The sequence below is a fragment of the Chiloscyllium plagiosum genome, unplaced genomic scaffold (assembly GCF_037043375.1).
Source record: "Chiloscyllium plagiosum isolate Xiang-an unplaced genomic scaffold, Cpla_swu_hap1 HiC_scaffold_219, whole genome shotgun sequence".
Classification (NCBI taxonomy): Eukaryota; Metazoa; Chordata; class Chondrichthyes; order Orectolobiformes; family Hemiscylliidae; genus Chiloscyllium; species Chiloscyllium plagiosum.
Window position 1 is genome coordinate 99,687 of NW_028270358.1, and position 17,271 is coordinate 116,957.

General features: G+C 56.0%; 1 protein-coding gene across 1 annotated transcript in view; it reads right to left on the reverse strand.

The window, feature by feature from the left end:
- The window catches only part of LOC122545413 (uncharacterized), a gene marked incomplete at its 3' end in the record, with an annotated part of 150,929 nt that overhangs the window by 96,909 nt on the left and 36,749 nt on the right, over positions 1–17,271 (reverse strand). The window contains exon 3 of the mRNA XM_087985754.1: positions 14,605–16,425. Coding sequence (XP_087841880.1) covers positions 14,605–16,425 — 1,821 coding nt within the window. The remainder of the gene's footprint in view (positions 1–14,604; positions 16,426–17,271) is intronic.

Sequence of the window (17,271 nt, forward strand, 5' to 3'; positions counted from 1 at the left end):
AGACACACTCTCCGCACACAGAGAGACAGACATACTCTCCGCACACAGAGAGAGACAGACACACTCTCCACACACAGAGAGACAGACACACTCTCCACACACAGAGACAGACACACTCTCCACACACAGAGAGACAGACACACTCTCCACACACACAGAGAGAGAGACACACTCTCCGCACACAGAGAGAGACAGACACACTCTCCACACACAGAGACAGACACACTCTCCACACACAGAGAGACAGACACACTCTCCGCACACACAGAGACACAGACACACTCTCCACACACAGAGAGACAGACACACTCTCCACACACAGAGAGACAGACACACTCTCCGCACACAGAGAGAGACAGACACACTCTCCGCACACAGAGAGAGACAGACACATTCTCCGCACACAGAGAGACAGACACACTCTCCACACACAGAGAGACAGACACACTCTCCACACACAGAGAGACAGACACACTCTCCACACACACAGAGAGACAGACACACTCTCCACACACAGAGACAGACAAACTCTCCACACACAGAGAGACAGACACACTCTCCATACACACAGAGACAGACACACTCTCCGCACACACAGAGACAGACACACTCTCCGCACACAGAGAGAGACAGACACACTCTCCGCACACAGAGAGAGACAGACACACTCTCCACACACAGAGACAGACACACTCTCCACACACAGAGAGACAGACACACTCTCCACACACACAGAGACAGACACACTCTCCGCACACACAGAGACAGACACACTCTCCGCACACAGAGAGAGACAGACACACTCAACACACACAGAGAGAGACAGACACACTCTCCACACACAGAGAGACAGACACACTCTCCACACACAGAGAGAGACAGACACACTCTCCGCACACACAGAGACAGACACACTCTCCGCACAGAGAGAGACAGACACACTCTCCGCACACAGAGAGACAAACACACTCTCCACACACAGAGAGACAGACACACTCTCCACACACACAGAGAGACAGACACACTCTCCACACACAGAGACAGACAGACACACTCTCCACACACAGAGAGACAGACATACTCTCCACACAGAGAGACAGACACACTCTCCGCTCACAGAGAGACAGACACACTCTCCACACACAGAGAGACAGACACACTCTCCACACACAGAGAGACAGACACACTCTCCACACACAGAGAGACAGACACACTCTCCACACACACAGAGAGACAGACACACTCTCCACACACAGAGACAGACACACTCTCCACACACAGAGAGACAGACACACTCTCCACACACACAGAGGCAGACACACTCTCCACACACAGAGAGACAGACACACTCTCCACACACACAGAGACAGACACACTCTCCGCACACAGAGAGAGACAGACACACTCTCCGCACACAGAGAGAGACAGACACACTCTCCACACACAGAGAGACAGACACACTCTCCACACACAGAGAGAGACAGACACACTCTCCACACACAGAGAGACAGACACACTCTCCACACACAGAGACAGACACACTCTCCACACACAGAGAGACAGACACACTCTCCACACACACAGAGAGACAGACACACTCTCCACACACAGAGAGACAGACACACTCTCCACACACAGAGAGAGACAGACACACTCTCCACACACAGAGAGACAGACACACTCTCCGCACACACAGAGACACAGACACACTCTCCACACACAGAGAGACAGACACACTCTCCACACACAGAGAGACAGACACACTCTCCACACACAGAGAGACAGACACACTCTCCGCACACACAGAGACACAGACACACTCTCCACACACAGAGAGACAGACACACTCTCCACACACAGAGAGACAGACACACTCTCCGCACACAGAGAGAGACAGACACACTCTCCGCACACAGAGAGAGACAGACACATTCTCCGCACACAGAGAGACAGACACACTCTCCACACACAGAGAGACAGACACACTCTCCACACACAGAGAGACAGACACACTCTCCACACACACAGAGAGACAGACACACTCTCCACACACAGAGACAGACACACTCTCCACACACAGAGAGACAGACACACTCTCCATACACACAGAGACAGACACACTCTCCGCACACGCAGAGACAGACACACTCTCCGCACACAGAGAGAGACAGACACACTCTCCGCACACAGAGAGAGACAGACACACTCTCCGCACACAGAGAGAGACAGACACACTCTCCGCACACAGAGGGACAGACACACTCTCCACACACTGAGAGACAGACACACTCTCCACACACAGAGAGACAGACACACTCTCCACACACAGAGAGAGACAGACACACTCTCCACACACAGAGAGACAGACACACTCTCCACACACACAGAGACAGACACACTGTCCACACACACAGAGAGACAGACACACTCTCCACACACAGAGAGACAGACACACTCTCCACACACAGAGAGAGACAGACACACTCTCCGCACACAGAGAGACAGACATACTCTCCGCACACAGAGAGAGACAGACACACTCTCCACACACAGAGAGACAGACACACTCTCCACACACAGAGACAGACACACTCTCCACACACAGAGAGACAGACACACTCTCCACACACACAGAGAGACAGACACACTCTCCGCACACACAGAGAGACAGACACACTCTCCACACACAGAGACAGACACACTCTCCACACACAGAGAGACAGACACACTCTCCGCACACACAGAGACACAGACACACTCTCCACACACAGAGAGACAGACACACTCTCCACACACAGAGAGACAGACACACTCTCCGCACACAGAGAGAGACAGACACACTCTCCGCACACAGAGAGAGACAGACACATTCTCCGCACACAGAGAGACAGACACACTCTCCACACACAGAGAGACAGACACACTCTCCACACACAGAGAGACAGACACACTCTCCACACACACAGAGAGACAGACACACTCTCCACACACAGAGACAGACACACTCTCCACACACAGAGAGACAGACACACTCTCCATACACACAGAGACAGACACACTCTCCGCACACGCAGAGACAGACACACTCTCCGCACACAGAGAGAGACAGACACACTCTCCGCACACAGAGAGAGACAGACACACTCTCCACACACAGAGACAGACACACTCTCCACACACAGAGAGACAGACACACTCTCCACACACACAGAGACAGACACACTCTCCGCACACACAGAGACAGACACACTCTCCGCACACAGAGAGAGACAGACACACTCAACACACACAGAGAGAGACAGACACACTCTCCACACACAGAGAGACAGACACACTCTCCACACACAGAGAGAGACAGACACACTCTCCACACACACAGAGACAGACACACTCTCCGCACAGAGAGAGACAGACACACTCTCCGCACACAGAGAGACAAACACACTCTCCACACACACAGAGAGACAGACACACTCTCCACACACAGAGAGACAGACACACTCTCCACACACACAGAGAGACAGACACACTCTCCACACACAGAGAGACAGACACACTCTCCACACACAGAGAGAGACAGACACACTCTCCACACACAGAGAGAGACAGACACACTCTCCGCACACAGAGAGAGACAGACACACTCTCCACACACAGAGAGACAGACACACTCTCCACACACACAGAGAGACAGACACACTCTCCACACACACAGAGACAGACACACTCTCCACACACACACAGAGACAGACACACTCTCCGCACACACAGAGACACAGACACACTCTCCACACACAGAGAGACAGACACACTCTCCACACACAGAGAGACAGACACACTCTCCACACACGGAGAGACAGACACACTCTCCGCACACAGAGAGAGACAGACACACTCTCCGCACACAGAGAGAGACAGACACACTCTCCGCACACAGAGGGACAGACACACTCTCCACACACAGAGAGACAGACACACTCTCCACACACAGAGAGACAGACACACTCTCCACACACAGAGAGACAGACACACTCTCCACAGACACAGAGAGACAGACACACTCTCCACACACAGAGAGACAGACACACTCTCCACACACAGAGAGACAGACACACTCTCCACACACAGAGAGACAGACACACTCTCCGCACACACAGAGACAGACACACTCTCCGCACACAGAGAGAGACAGACACACTCTCCGCACACAGAGAGAGACAGACACACTCTCCACACACAGAGACAGACACACTCTCCACACACAGAGAGACAGACACACTCTCCACACACACAGAGACAGACACACTCTCCGCACACACAGAGACAGACACACTCTCCGCACACAGAGAGAGACAGACACACTCTCCGCACACAGAGAGAGACAGACACACTCTACACACACAGAGAGAGACAGACACACTCTCCACACACAGAGAGACAGACACACTCTCCACACACAGAGAGAGACAGACACACTCTCCGCACACAGAGACAGACACACTCTCCACACACAGAGAGACAGACACACTCTCCACACAGAGAGAGACAGACACACTCTCCGCACACAGAGAGACAAACACACTCTCCACACACAGAGAGACAGACACACTCTCCGCACACAGAGAGAGACAGACACACTCTCCGCACACACAGAGAGACAACACACTCTCCACACAGAGAGACAGACAGACACACTCTCCACACACAGAGAGACGGACATACTCTCCACACAGAGAGACAGACACACTCTCCGCACACAGAGAGACAGACACACTCTCCGCTCACAGAAAGACAGACACACTCTCCACACACAGAGAGACAGACACACTCTCCACACACAGAGAGAGACAGACACACTCTCCACACACAGAGAGACAGACACACTCTCCACACACAGAGTGACAGACACACTCTCCACACACAGAGACAGACACACTCTCCACACACACAGAGACAGACACACTCTCCACACACACAGAGACAGACACACTCTCCACACACAGAGAGAGACAGACACACTCTCCACACACAGAGAGACAGACACACTCTCCACACACAGAGAGACAGACACACTCTCCACACACAGAGAGACTGACACACTCTCCACACACAGAGAGACAGACACACTCTCCACACACAGAGAGACAGACACACTCTCCGCTCACAGAGATGACAGACACACTCTCCACACACAGAGAGACAGACACACTCGCCACACACAGAGAGAGACAGACACACTCTCCACACACAGAGAGACAGACACACACTCCGCACACGAGAGACAGACACACTCTCCACACACAGAGTGAGACAGACACACTCTCCACACACAGAGAGACAGACACACTCTCCGCACACACACAGAGAGACAGACACACTCTCCACACACAGAGAGACAGACACACTCTCCGCACACACAGAGAGAGACAGACACACTCTCCACACACAGAGAGAGACAGACACACTCTCCGCACACACAAAGAGAGACAGACACACTCTCCACACACAGAGAGACAGACACACTCTCCGCACACAGAGAGACAGACACACTCTCCACACACAGAGAGACTGACACACTCTCCACACACAGAGAGACAGACACACTCTCCACACACAGAGAGACAGACACACTCTCCGCTCACAGAGATGACAGACACACTCTCCACACACAGAGAGACAGACACACTCGCCACACACAGAGAGAGACAGACACACTCTCCACACACAGAGAGACAGACACACACTCCGCACACGAGAGACAGACACACTCTCCACACACAGAGTGAGACAGACACACTCTCCACACACAGAGAGACAGACACACTCTCCGCACACACACAGAGAGACAGACACACTCTCCACACACAGAGAGACAGACACACTCTCCGCACACACAGAGAGAGACAGACACACTCTCCACACACAGAGAGAGACAGACACACTCTCCGCACACAGAGAGACAGACACACTCTCTACACACAGAGAGACAGACACACTCTCCGCTCACAGAGAGACAGACACACTCTCCACACACAGAGAGACAGACACACTCTCCACACACACAGAGAGACAGACACACTCTCCACTCACAGAGAGAGACAGACACACTCTCCACACACAGAGAGACAGACACACTCACCACACACAGAGAGAGACTGACACACTCTCCACACACAGAGAGACAGACACACTCTCCACACAGAGAGAGAGACAGACACACTCTCCACACACAGAGAGACAGACACACTCTCCGCACAGAGAGAGACAGACACACTCTCCGCACACAGAGAGACAAACACACTCTCCACACACAGAGAGAGACAGACACACTCTCCACACACAGAGAGACAGACACACTCTCCGCACACAGAGAGAGACAGACACACTCTCCGCACACACAGAGAGACAGACACACTCTCCACACACAGAGACAGACAGACACACTCTCCACACACAGAGAGACAGACATACTCTCCACACAGAGAGACAGACACACTCTCCGCACACAGAGAGACAGACACACTCTCCGCTCACAGAGAGACAGACACACTCTCCACACACAGAGACAGACACACTCTCCACACACAGAGAGACGGACATACTCTCCACACAGAGAGACAGACACACTCTCCGCACACAGAGAGACAGACACACTCTCCGCTCACAGAAAGACAGACACACTCTCCACACACAGAGAGACAGACACACTCTCCACACACAGAGAGAGACAGACACACTCTCCACACACAGAGAGACAGACACACTCTCCACACACAGAGTGACAGACACACTCTCCACACACAGAGACAGACACACTCTCCACACACACAGAGACAGACACACTCTCCACACACACAGAGACAGACACACTCTCCACACACAGAGAGAGACAGACACACTCTCCACACACAGAGAGACAGACACACTCTCCACACACAGAGAGACAGACACACTCTCCACACACAGAGAGACTGACACACTCTCCACACACAGAGAGACAGACACACTCTCCGCACACAGAGACAGACACACTCTCCACACACAGAGAGAGACAGACACACTCTCCACACACAGAGAGACAGACACACTCTCCGCACACAGAGAGACAGACACACTCTCCGCTCACAGAGATGACAGACACACTCTCCACACACAGAGAGACAGACACACTCGCCACACACAGAGAGAGACAGACACACTCTCCACACACAGAGAGACAGACACACACTCCGCACACGAGAGACAGACACACTCTCCACACACAGAGTGAGACAGACACACTCTCCACACACACAAAGAGAGACAGACACACTCTCCACACACAGAGAGACAGACACACTCTCCGCACACAGAGAGAGACAGACACACTCTCCGCACACAGAGACAGACACACTCTCCACACACAGAGAGACAGACACACTCTCCACACAGAGAGACAGACACACTCTCCACACACACAGAGAGACAGACACACTCTCCGCACAGAGAGAGACAGACACACTCTCCACACACAGAGAGAGACAGACACACTCTCCACACACACAGAGAGACAGACACACTCTCCACACACAGAGAGACAGACACACTCTCCACACACAGAGAGAGACAGACACACTCTCCACACACAGAGACAGACACACTCTCCACACACAGAGAGAGACAGACACACTCTCCACACAGAGAGAGAGACAGACACACTCTCCACACACAGAGAGACAGACACACTCTCCACACACAGAGAGACAGAGACACTCTCCACACACACAGAGAGACAGACACACTCTCCACACACAGAGACAGACACACTCTCCACACACAGAGAGACAGACACACTCTCCACACACAGAGACAGACACACTCTCCACACACAGAGACACTCACACTCTCTCCACACTGATAGACAGACACATTCTCCGCACAGAGAGACAGACAGAGGGAGAGAGAGAGAGAGAGTGAGGGAGACAGACAGACAGGCAGACAGACACACATACACACACACACTCCACAGAGAAAGAGTGAGAGAGACACACACACACACTCTCCACATGCAGAGAGTGAGAGAGACACACACACTCTCCACATACAGAGAGAGAGACAGACACACACACACTCTACACAGATAGAGAGTGTGAGAGAGACACACACACACTCTCCACATACAGAGAGAGAGAGACACACACACACACTCTCCACAGAGAGAGATTGACAGACACACACACTGTCTCTCCAAACAGAGAGAAAAAGAGAGCGACAGAGAGAGAGAAACACATTTTCCACATACACACTCTCTTCAAACACACACACACACACTCAAACATAGACACACTCAAACACACACCCATACACTCAAACACAGACATACACACAGACAGACACACTCAAACACAGACAGACACATACACTCAAACACAGACACACGCAAATACACATACACTCAGACACACACACAGACACACAAACACAGACGCACGCACACTCTCACATACAAACACAGATGCACACAAACACACACACAAACACAGACGCACACAGACAGACACACACAAACACGACACACACTCACTGACATACACACACTCACAGACATACACACACACCCACACACACACACACTTTCCCTGGGTCTCAGTCGGCTGGGTTTCAGAAGCAGCCTGTTTCTCTAAGCATGATAGCACAGGGGGTAAGATATAGAGTAAAGCTCCCTCTACACTGTCCCGCACGCCGAGGGACGGGGGGGGTACGATAAAGAGTAAAGCTCCCTCTACACTGTTCCCCATCACATACTCCCAGGGCCAGGGGTTTAGATACAGAGTAAAGCTCCCTCTACACTGTCCCCCACTCCCAGGGCCAGGGGGTTAGATACAGATTAAAGCTCCCTCTACTCTGTCCCGCATCACACATTCACAGGGACAGGGCGTTAGATACAGAGTAAAGCTCCCTCTACACTGTCCCCCATTCCCAGGGACAATGTGTTAGATACAGAGTAAAGCTTCCTCTACACTGTCCCACCACTCCCAGGGACAGGGGGTTAGATACAGAGAAAAGCTCCCTCAATACTGACCCACAGTCCCAGGGACAGGAGGTGAGATACTGAGTAAAGCTTCCTCTACACAGTCCCTCATCTCACACTCCCAGGGCTAGGGGGTTAGATCCAGAGTAAAGCTCCCTCTACACTGTCCCCCACTCCCAGGGACATGTTAGACACAGAGTAAAGCTGCCTCTACACCGTCCCCCCACTCCCAGGGACAGGGGGTTAGATACAGAGTAAAGCTCTCTCTACACTGTCCCCCCCACTCCCAGGGACAGGGGGTTAGATACAGAGTAAAGCTCCCTCTACACTGTCCCCCACTCCCAGGGACAGGGGGTTAGATACAGAGTAAAGCTCCCTCTAGACTGTCCCCCCACTCCCAGGGACAGGGGGTTAGATACAGAGTAAAGCTCCCTCTACACTGTCCCCCACTCCCAGGGACAGGGGGTTAGATACAGAGTAAAGCTCCCTCTACACTGACCCCCCCACTCCCAGGGACAGGGGGGTTAGATACAGAGTAAAGCTCCCTCTACACTGTCCCCCCCACTCCCAGGGACAGGGGGGTTAGATACAGAGTAAAGCTCCCTCTACACTGACCCCCCCACTCCCAGGGACAGGGGGGTTAGATACAGAGTAAAGCTCCCTCTACACTGTCCCCCCCACTCCCAGGGACAGGGGGGTTAGATACAGAGTAAAGCTCCCTCTACACTGTCCCCCCACTCCCAGGGACAGGGGGTTAGATACAGAGTAAAGCTCCCCCTACACTGTCCCCCCCCACTCCCAGGGACAGGGGGTTAGATACAGAGTAAAGCTCCCTCTAGACTGTCCCCCCACTCCCAGGGACAGGGGGTTAGATACAGAGTAAAGCTCCCTCTACACTGTCCCCCACTCCCAGGGACAGGGGGTTAGATACAGAGTAAAGCTCCCTCTACACTGACCCCCCCACTCCCAGGGACAGGGGGGTTAGATACAGAGTAAAGCTCCCTCTACACTGACCCCCCCACTCCCAGGGACAGGGGGGTTAGATACAGAGTAAAGCTCCCTCTACACTGTCCCCCCCACTCCCAGGGACAGGGGGGTTAGATACAGAGTAAAGCTCCCTCTACACTGTCCCCTACTCCCAGGGACAGGGGGTTAGATACAGAGTAAAGCTCCCTCTACACTGACCCCCCACACCCAGGGACAGGGGGTTAGATACAGAGTAAAGCTCCCTCTACACTGTCCCCCCACTCCCAGGGACAGGGGGGTTAGATACAGAGTAAAGCTCCCTCTACACTGTCCCCCCACTCCCAGGGACAGGGGGGTTAGATACAGAGTAAAGCTCCCTCTACACTGTCCCCCCCACTCCCAGGGACAGGGGGTTAGATACAGAGTAAAGCTCCCTCTACACCGTCCCCCACTCCCAGGGACAGGGGGTTAGATACAGAGTAAAGCTCCCTCTACACTGACCCCCCACACCCAGGGACAGGGGGTTAGATACAGAGTAAAGCTCCCTCTACACCGTCCCCCACTCCCAGGGACAGGGGGTTAGATACAGAGTAAAGCTCCCTCTACACTGACCCCCCACTCCCAGGGACAGGGGGTTAGATACAGAGTAAAGCTCCCTCTACACTGTCCCCCCACTCCCAGGGACAGGGGGTTAGATACAGAGTAAAGCTCTCTCTACACTGTCCCCCACTCCCAGGGACAGGGGGTTAGATACAGAGTAAAGCTCCCTCTACACTGTCCCCCACTCCCAGGGACAGGGGGTTAGATACAGAGTAAAGCTCCCTCTACACCGTCCCCCACTCCCAGGGACAGGGGGTTAGATACAGTGTAAAGCTCCCTCTACACTGTCCGCGTTGACCAGGTCTCTTTGCGGTTCGGATATCCTTCCGCCCTCCCTCCCTCCCTCCTGGCCTGACCAAGTCCCTCTGACCCCTCCCCACAGCCTCAACGCCACCTGTCAATGCGACGGACAGGGGTCGTGTCCTCCATCTTAGCAACCGGGCCCTCAGTTCCTTCATGCCTGGATCACTATTGGACAACACAAGCAGCTGAGGTCACAACGGCGACCCCTGAGGGAGGTCGCTCGTCACCGGCGGCCATCTTGAAAAAGACCAAATTGACTCCCACTCTCTTTGGCTGTTCCCGTTTCCCCTCCTATCCGGGAACGTTGCCAGGGTGGGGTGGGGATTTCCGGGAATCCCTTCACTAACTGGGCATTTGTAGGAGAGGCAAATAGAGGGTGTGCAAGGAAGTATGCAGAGGGGTGGGGTACTGGGATGGCGGTTCCTCTGAGATGGGAGCACGTCCAACAGGAGGTCAAATCGAGGAATGACAAGGGGAGTTTCGGTGAGGGATTCCCAACAGCAGGAATGTTGGTTAGCAGCAGGGGGAGACGGGGATAGAGGGGGAACGGGATAAAGACCCAGAGGGGGAGACAGGGATAGAGGGGGAACGGGATAAAGACCCAGAGGGGGAGACGGGGATAGAGGGGGAATGGGATAAAGACCCAGAGACGGGGATAGAGGGGGAACGGGATAAAGACCCAGAGACGGGGATAGAGGGGGAACGGGATAAAGACCCAGAGACGGGGATAGAGGGGGAACGGGATAAAGACCCAGAGACGGGGATAGAGGGGGAACGGGATAAAGACCCAGAGGGGGAGACAGGGATATAGGGGGAACGGGATAAAGACTCAGAGGGGGGGACGGGGATAGAGGGGGAACGGGATAAAGACCCAGAGACGGGGATAGAGGGGGAACAGGATAAAGACCCAGAGACGAGGATAGAGGGGGAACGGGATAAAGACCCAGAGACGGGGATAGAGGGGGAACGGGATAAAGACCCAGAGGGGGAGACGGGGATAGAGGGGGAATGGGATAAAGACCCAGAGCGGGAGACGGGGATAGAGGGGGAACGGGTAAAAATACCCAGAGGGGGGAGATGGGGATAGAGGGGGAACGGGATAAAGACCCAGAGGGGGAGACGGGGATAGAGGGGGAACGGGATAAAGACCCAGAGGGGGAGATGGGGATAGAGGGGAAACGGGATAAAGACCCAGAGGGGGATACGGGGATAGAGGGGGAATGGGATAAAGACCCAGAGGGGGGAGACGGGGATAGAGGGGGAACGGGATAAAGACCCAGAGGGGGAGATGGGGATAGAGGGGGAACGGGATAAAGACCCAGAGATGGGGATAGAGGGGGAACGGGAAAAAGACCCAGAGGGGGAGACGGGGATGGAGGGGGAACGGGATAAAGACCCAGAGACGGGGATAGAGGGGGAACGGGATAAAGACCCAGAGCCGGGGATAGAGGGGGAACGGGATAAAGACCCAGAGGGGGGAGACGGGGATAGAGGGGGAACGGGATAAAGACCCAGAGGGGGAGACGGGGATAGAGGGGGAACGGGATAAAGACCCAGAGGGGGGAGACGGGGATAGAGGGGGAACGGGATAAAGACCCAGAGGGGGATACGGGGATAGAGGGGGAATGGGATAAAGACCCAGAGGGGGGAGACGGGGATAGAGGGGGAACGGGATAAAGACCCAGAGGGGGAGACGGGGATAGAGGGGGAACGGGATAAAGACCCAGAGGGGGAGATGGGGATAGAGGGGAAACGGGATAAAGACCCAGAGGGGGATACGGGGATAGAGGGGGAATGGGATAAAGACCCAGAGGGGGGAGACGGGGATAGAGGGGGAACGGGATAAAGACCCAGAGGGGGAGATGGGGATAGAGGGGGAACGGGATAAAGACCCAGAGATGGGGATAGAGGGGGAACGGGATAAAGACCCAGAGGGGGAGACGGGGATGGAGGGGGAACGGGATAAAGACCCAGAGACGGGGATAGAGGGGGAACGGGATAAAGACCCAGAGACGGGGATAGAGGGGGAACGGGATAAAGACCCAGAGACAGGGATAGGGGGGGAACGGGATAAAGACCCAGAGGGGGGATAGAGGGGGAATGGGATAAAGACCCAGAGACGGGGATAGAGGGGGAACGGGATAAAGACCCAGAGACGGGGATAGAGGGGGAACGGGATAAAGACCCAGAGGGAGAGACGGGGATAGAGGGGGAACGGGATAAAGACCCAGAGTGGGAGACGGGGATAGAGGGGGAACGGGATAAAGACCCAGAGACGGGGTTAGAGGGGGAACGGGATAAAGACCCAGAGGGGGGAGACGGGGATAGAGGGGGAACGGGATAAAGACCCAGAGGGGGTGACGGGGATAGAGGGGGAACAGGATAAAGACCCAGAGACGAGGATAGAGGGGGAACGGGATAAAGACCCAGAGACGGGGATAGAGGGGAAACGGGATAAAGACCCAGAGACGGGGATAGAGGGGGAACGGGATAAAGACCCAGAGACGGGGATAGAGGGGGAACGGGATAAAGACCCAGAGGGGGAGACGGGGATAGAGGGTGAACGGGATAAAGACCCAGAGACGGGGCTAGAGGGGGAACGGGATAAAGGCCCAGAGACGGGGATAGAGGGGGAACGGGATAAAGACCCAGAGGGGGGAGACGGGGATAGAGGGGGAACGGGATAAAGACCCAGAGGGGGAGACGGGGATAGAGGGGGAACGGGATAAAGACCCAGAGACGGGGATAGAGGGGGGAACGGGATAAAGACCCAGAGGGGGAGACGGGGATAGAGGGGGAACGGGATAAAGACCCAGAGTGGGAGACGGGGATAGAGGGGGAACGGGATAAAGACCCAGAGACGGGGATAGAGGGGGAACGGGATAAAGACCCAGAGGGGGAGACGGGGATAGAGGGGGAACGGGATAAAGACCCAGAGACGGGGATAGAGGGGGAACGGGATAAAGACCCAGAGACGGGGATAGAGGGGGAACGGGATAAAGACCCAGAGACGGGGATAGAGGGGGAACGGGAAAAAGACCCAGAGGGGGAGACGGGGATAGAGGGGGAACGGGATAAAGACCCAGAGATGGGGATAGAGGGGGAACGGGATAAAGACCCAGAGGGAGAGACGGGGATAGAGGGGGAACGGGATAAAGACCCAGAGATGGGGATAGAGGGGGAACGGGATAAAGACCCAGAGGGGGAGACGGGGATAGAGGGGGAACGGGAAAAAGACCCAGAGACGGGGATAGAGGGGGAACGGGATAAAGACCCAGAGACGGGGATAGAGGGGGAACGGAATAAAGACCCAGAGACGGGGATAGAGGGGGAACGGAATAAAGACCCAGAGACGGGGATAGAGGGGGAACGGGATAAAGACCCAGAGACGGGGATAGAGGGGGAACGGGATAAAGACCCAGAGGGGGAGACGGGGATAGAGTGGGAACGGGATAAAGACCCAGAGGGGGAGACGGGGATAGAGGGGGAACGGGATAAAGACCCAGAGACGGGGATAGAGGGGGAACGGGATAAAGACCCAGAGACGGGGATAGAGGGGGAACGGGATAAAGACCCAGAGGGGGAGACGGGGATAGAGGGGGAACGGGATAAAGACCCAGAGACGGGGATAGAGGGGGATGAGAACGGGAGTGTGTGTGCGTGAGAGAGCGAGTGCCCAGGGACTGGGTGGGCCGTTCTGCCTCCTGCTGACGTGCCCATCTTACCTGCCAGGTAGAGAGTCTGTAAACCTGGGTCCACCAGTTTCGGGATCTCCGTCAGCTTGGCAGCCGGGCAGGCAATCGCGTTCTCCGCCAGGATGCAGCCCACGGGCAGAGACGGTGCCCCTGACTCGCTCTCGGGGGGTGGCTGGAGCTCCCGGGGGAAAGGCACCGGGACCCCGGTGCCGTTGCGGGCGCTGGCTCCTGCCTGGCTCTCCTTGCCATCCCTCCTGGCGCCGGGGGACTGCCCCCCTTTATTCTGCCCCTTCACCACCTGGGCCCGGCCTGCTCCCGGCTTCCTTTGGGCCCTCTGCTCCTTGCTGGGTCCTGGGTCCTGCTCCCTGGCACTCCCCCGGCCCCGAGCCGGTTTCCCAGGAACCGCCTGCTGCTTGTCGCCCATTCTGGGCACCTTCGGGTCCGCGTTGGCCTTCTTGCGCCCTCTGTTTGGCTTCTTGACGCCTTGTCCCTGCTTCAGCCCCTGGTCTCCGGCCTCCAGTGTCTTGAGGTCAACTTTCTTGAGGCCTACCTCCAGCAGCTTCAGGCCTACCTCAGGATTCTCAAGTTCTACTTCTGGCTTGTTGAGGCCCACCTTTCTCAGGCTCGCGTCTGGCTTGTTGAGGCCTACCGTTTTCAGGCCCACTTCTGTTTTTTTAAGGTGTGCCTCAAGCTTCTTCAGGCCCACCTCTGGGCTTTTGAGGCCTACCTCCTTCAGGCCTACCACTGGCTTCTTCAGGCCTACCTCTGGCTTCTTCAGGCCAACCTCTGGGCTTCTAAGGCCTACCTGCTTCAGGCCTACATCTGGTTTCTTCAGGCCTACCTTTGGCTTCTTCAGGCCAACTTCTGGGCTTCTGAGGCCTACCTGCTTCAGGCCTACATCTGGTTTCTTCAGGCCTACCTTTGGCTTCTTCAGGCCCACCACTGGGCTTTTGAGGCCTATCTCCTTCAGATCTACCACTGGCTTCTTCAGGCCTACTTCTGGCTTCTTCAGGCCTACTTCTAGGCTCTTGAGGCCTACCTCTTTCAGGCCTACCACTGGCTTCTTCAGGCCCACCTCTGGCTTCTTCAGGCCCATGTCTGGGCTTTTGAGACCCACCTCCTTCAGGCCGGCATCTGGGCTTTTGAGACCTACCTTCTTCAGGCCTACCTCTGGGCTTTTTACGCCTACCTTCTTCAAGCTTACCTCTGGGCTTTTGAGGCCTACCTCCTTCAGGCCGACCTCTGGGCTCCTGAGGCCTACCTTCTCAATGCCTACCTCTGGCTCCTTTAGGCCTGCCTCTGGGCTATTCAGGCCTTCCTTCTTCAGGCCTACCTCCACCTCCTTCAGGCTTAACTCTGGCTTCTTGGGGCCTAGGTCGGGCTCCTTCGGATGTAACTCTGGGTTCGTGGCGCCGACCTCTGGTCTTTTGAGGCCTACCTCTGGCTTCCTCAGGCCCACCTCTGGCCTTTTGGGGCCTACCTCTGGCTTCCTCAGGCCCACCTCTGGCCTTTTGGGGCCTACCTCTCCTTCCGCGCGGCCTACTGCCTGGAGGCCAACTTCTGGCTCCCCTCCGCCAACTCGGGAGACAGTTGCCGGCCGGAGGAGGGCCACCTCCCGTGTCCTGGCTCCAGCTGGGCCCGGTTGCCGGGGCGATCCCCGCTTGCCGCGAGCTCCGGGCTCCTCCTTCGGCGCCTTCCTCCCTCGGGCCGGACGCGAGGGCCGCAGGCTGGGCCCTCGAAGCTTGGCATCCCCTCGGGCCTTGGGCCGCCTACCGGCCCCCTTCCCATTGGCCGGGACGCGGTCTCGGCCTCTACTCGGAGCGCCCCCTAGGCCTGGCCTGGCGGAGGTCCCTGAACCGGGGGGAAAGAGGGAGGATTCGCAAAACAAAAAAAGAAAACGAGAGTCAGGAAAAAAGTGAGGAACGTCCGTGAAGGCATTTCCCCGGCAACGGGTGCCGGGCAGAGTGGGCAGTAATGCCCACATTGATCTCTCACAGGAGGATGGAGAGAAAAATCACTTCCCGCGCCACACATCGGGCGACGTCACAGGAGGGCGGCTCCAGAGGCGATCAACGGGGGGCGGTCCATATTGGGGTTGACGTGCGATCGGGAGGACATGGGTACAGAGAATTCCAGGGCACCCCCGCCCACCACCACGACGGCCGGGCGATGGGAATCAAGGAAGGACGAGAGGCCAGGATCGTAGGGAGGGGGTGGGACGGGGTTAGGCAGGGGGTGTAGGGGGCTGGAGGAGGGGACGGAGATAGGGAGGGGGTGTAGGGGGATGGAGGAGGGGACGGAGATAGGGAGGGGGTGTAGGGGCTGGAGGAGGGGACGGGGATAGGGAGGGTGTGTGGGGGCTGGAGGAGGGGACGGAGATAGGGAGGGGGTATAGGGGCTGGAGGAGGGGACGGAGATAGGGAGGGGGTGTAGGGGGCTGGAGGAGGGGGACGGGGATAGAGGGGGGTGTAGGGGGCTGGAGGAGGGGACGGAGATAGGGAGGGGGTGTAGGGAGCTGGAGGAGGGGACGGGGATAGGGAGGGGGTGTAGGGGCTGGAGGAGGGGACGGAGATAGGGAGGGGGTGTAGGAGCTGGAGGAGGGGACGGAGATAGGGAGGGGGTGTAGGGGCTGGAGGAGGGGACGGAGATAGGGGACGCTCTGTCTCCTTGGAACGGGCAGTGCCCATCGCGCCCCCC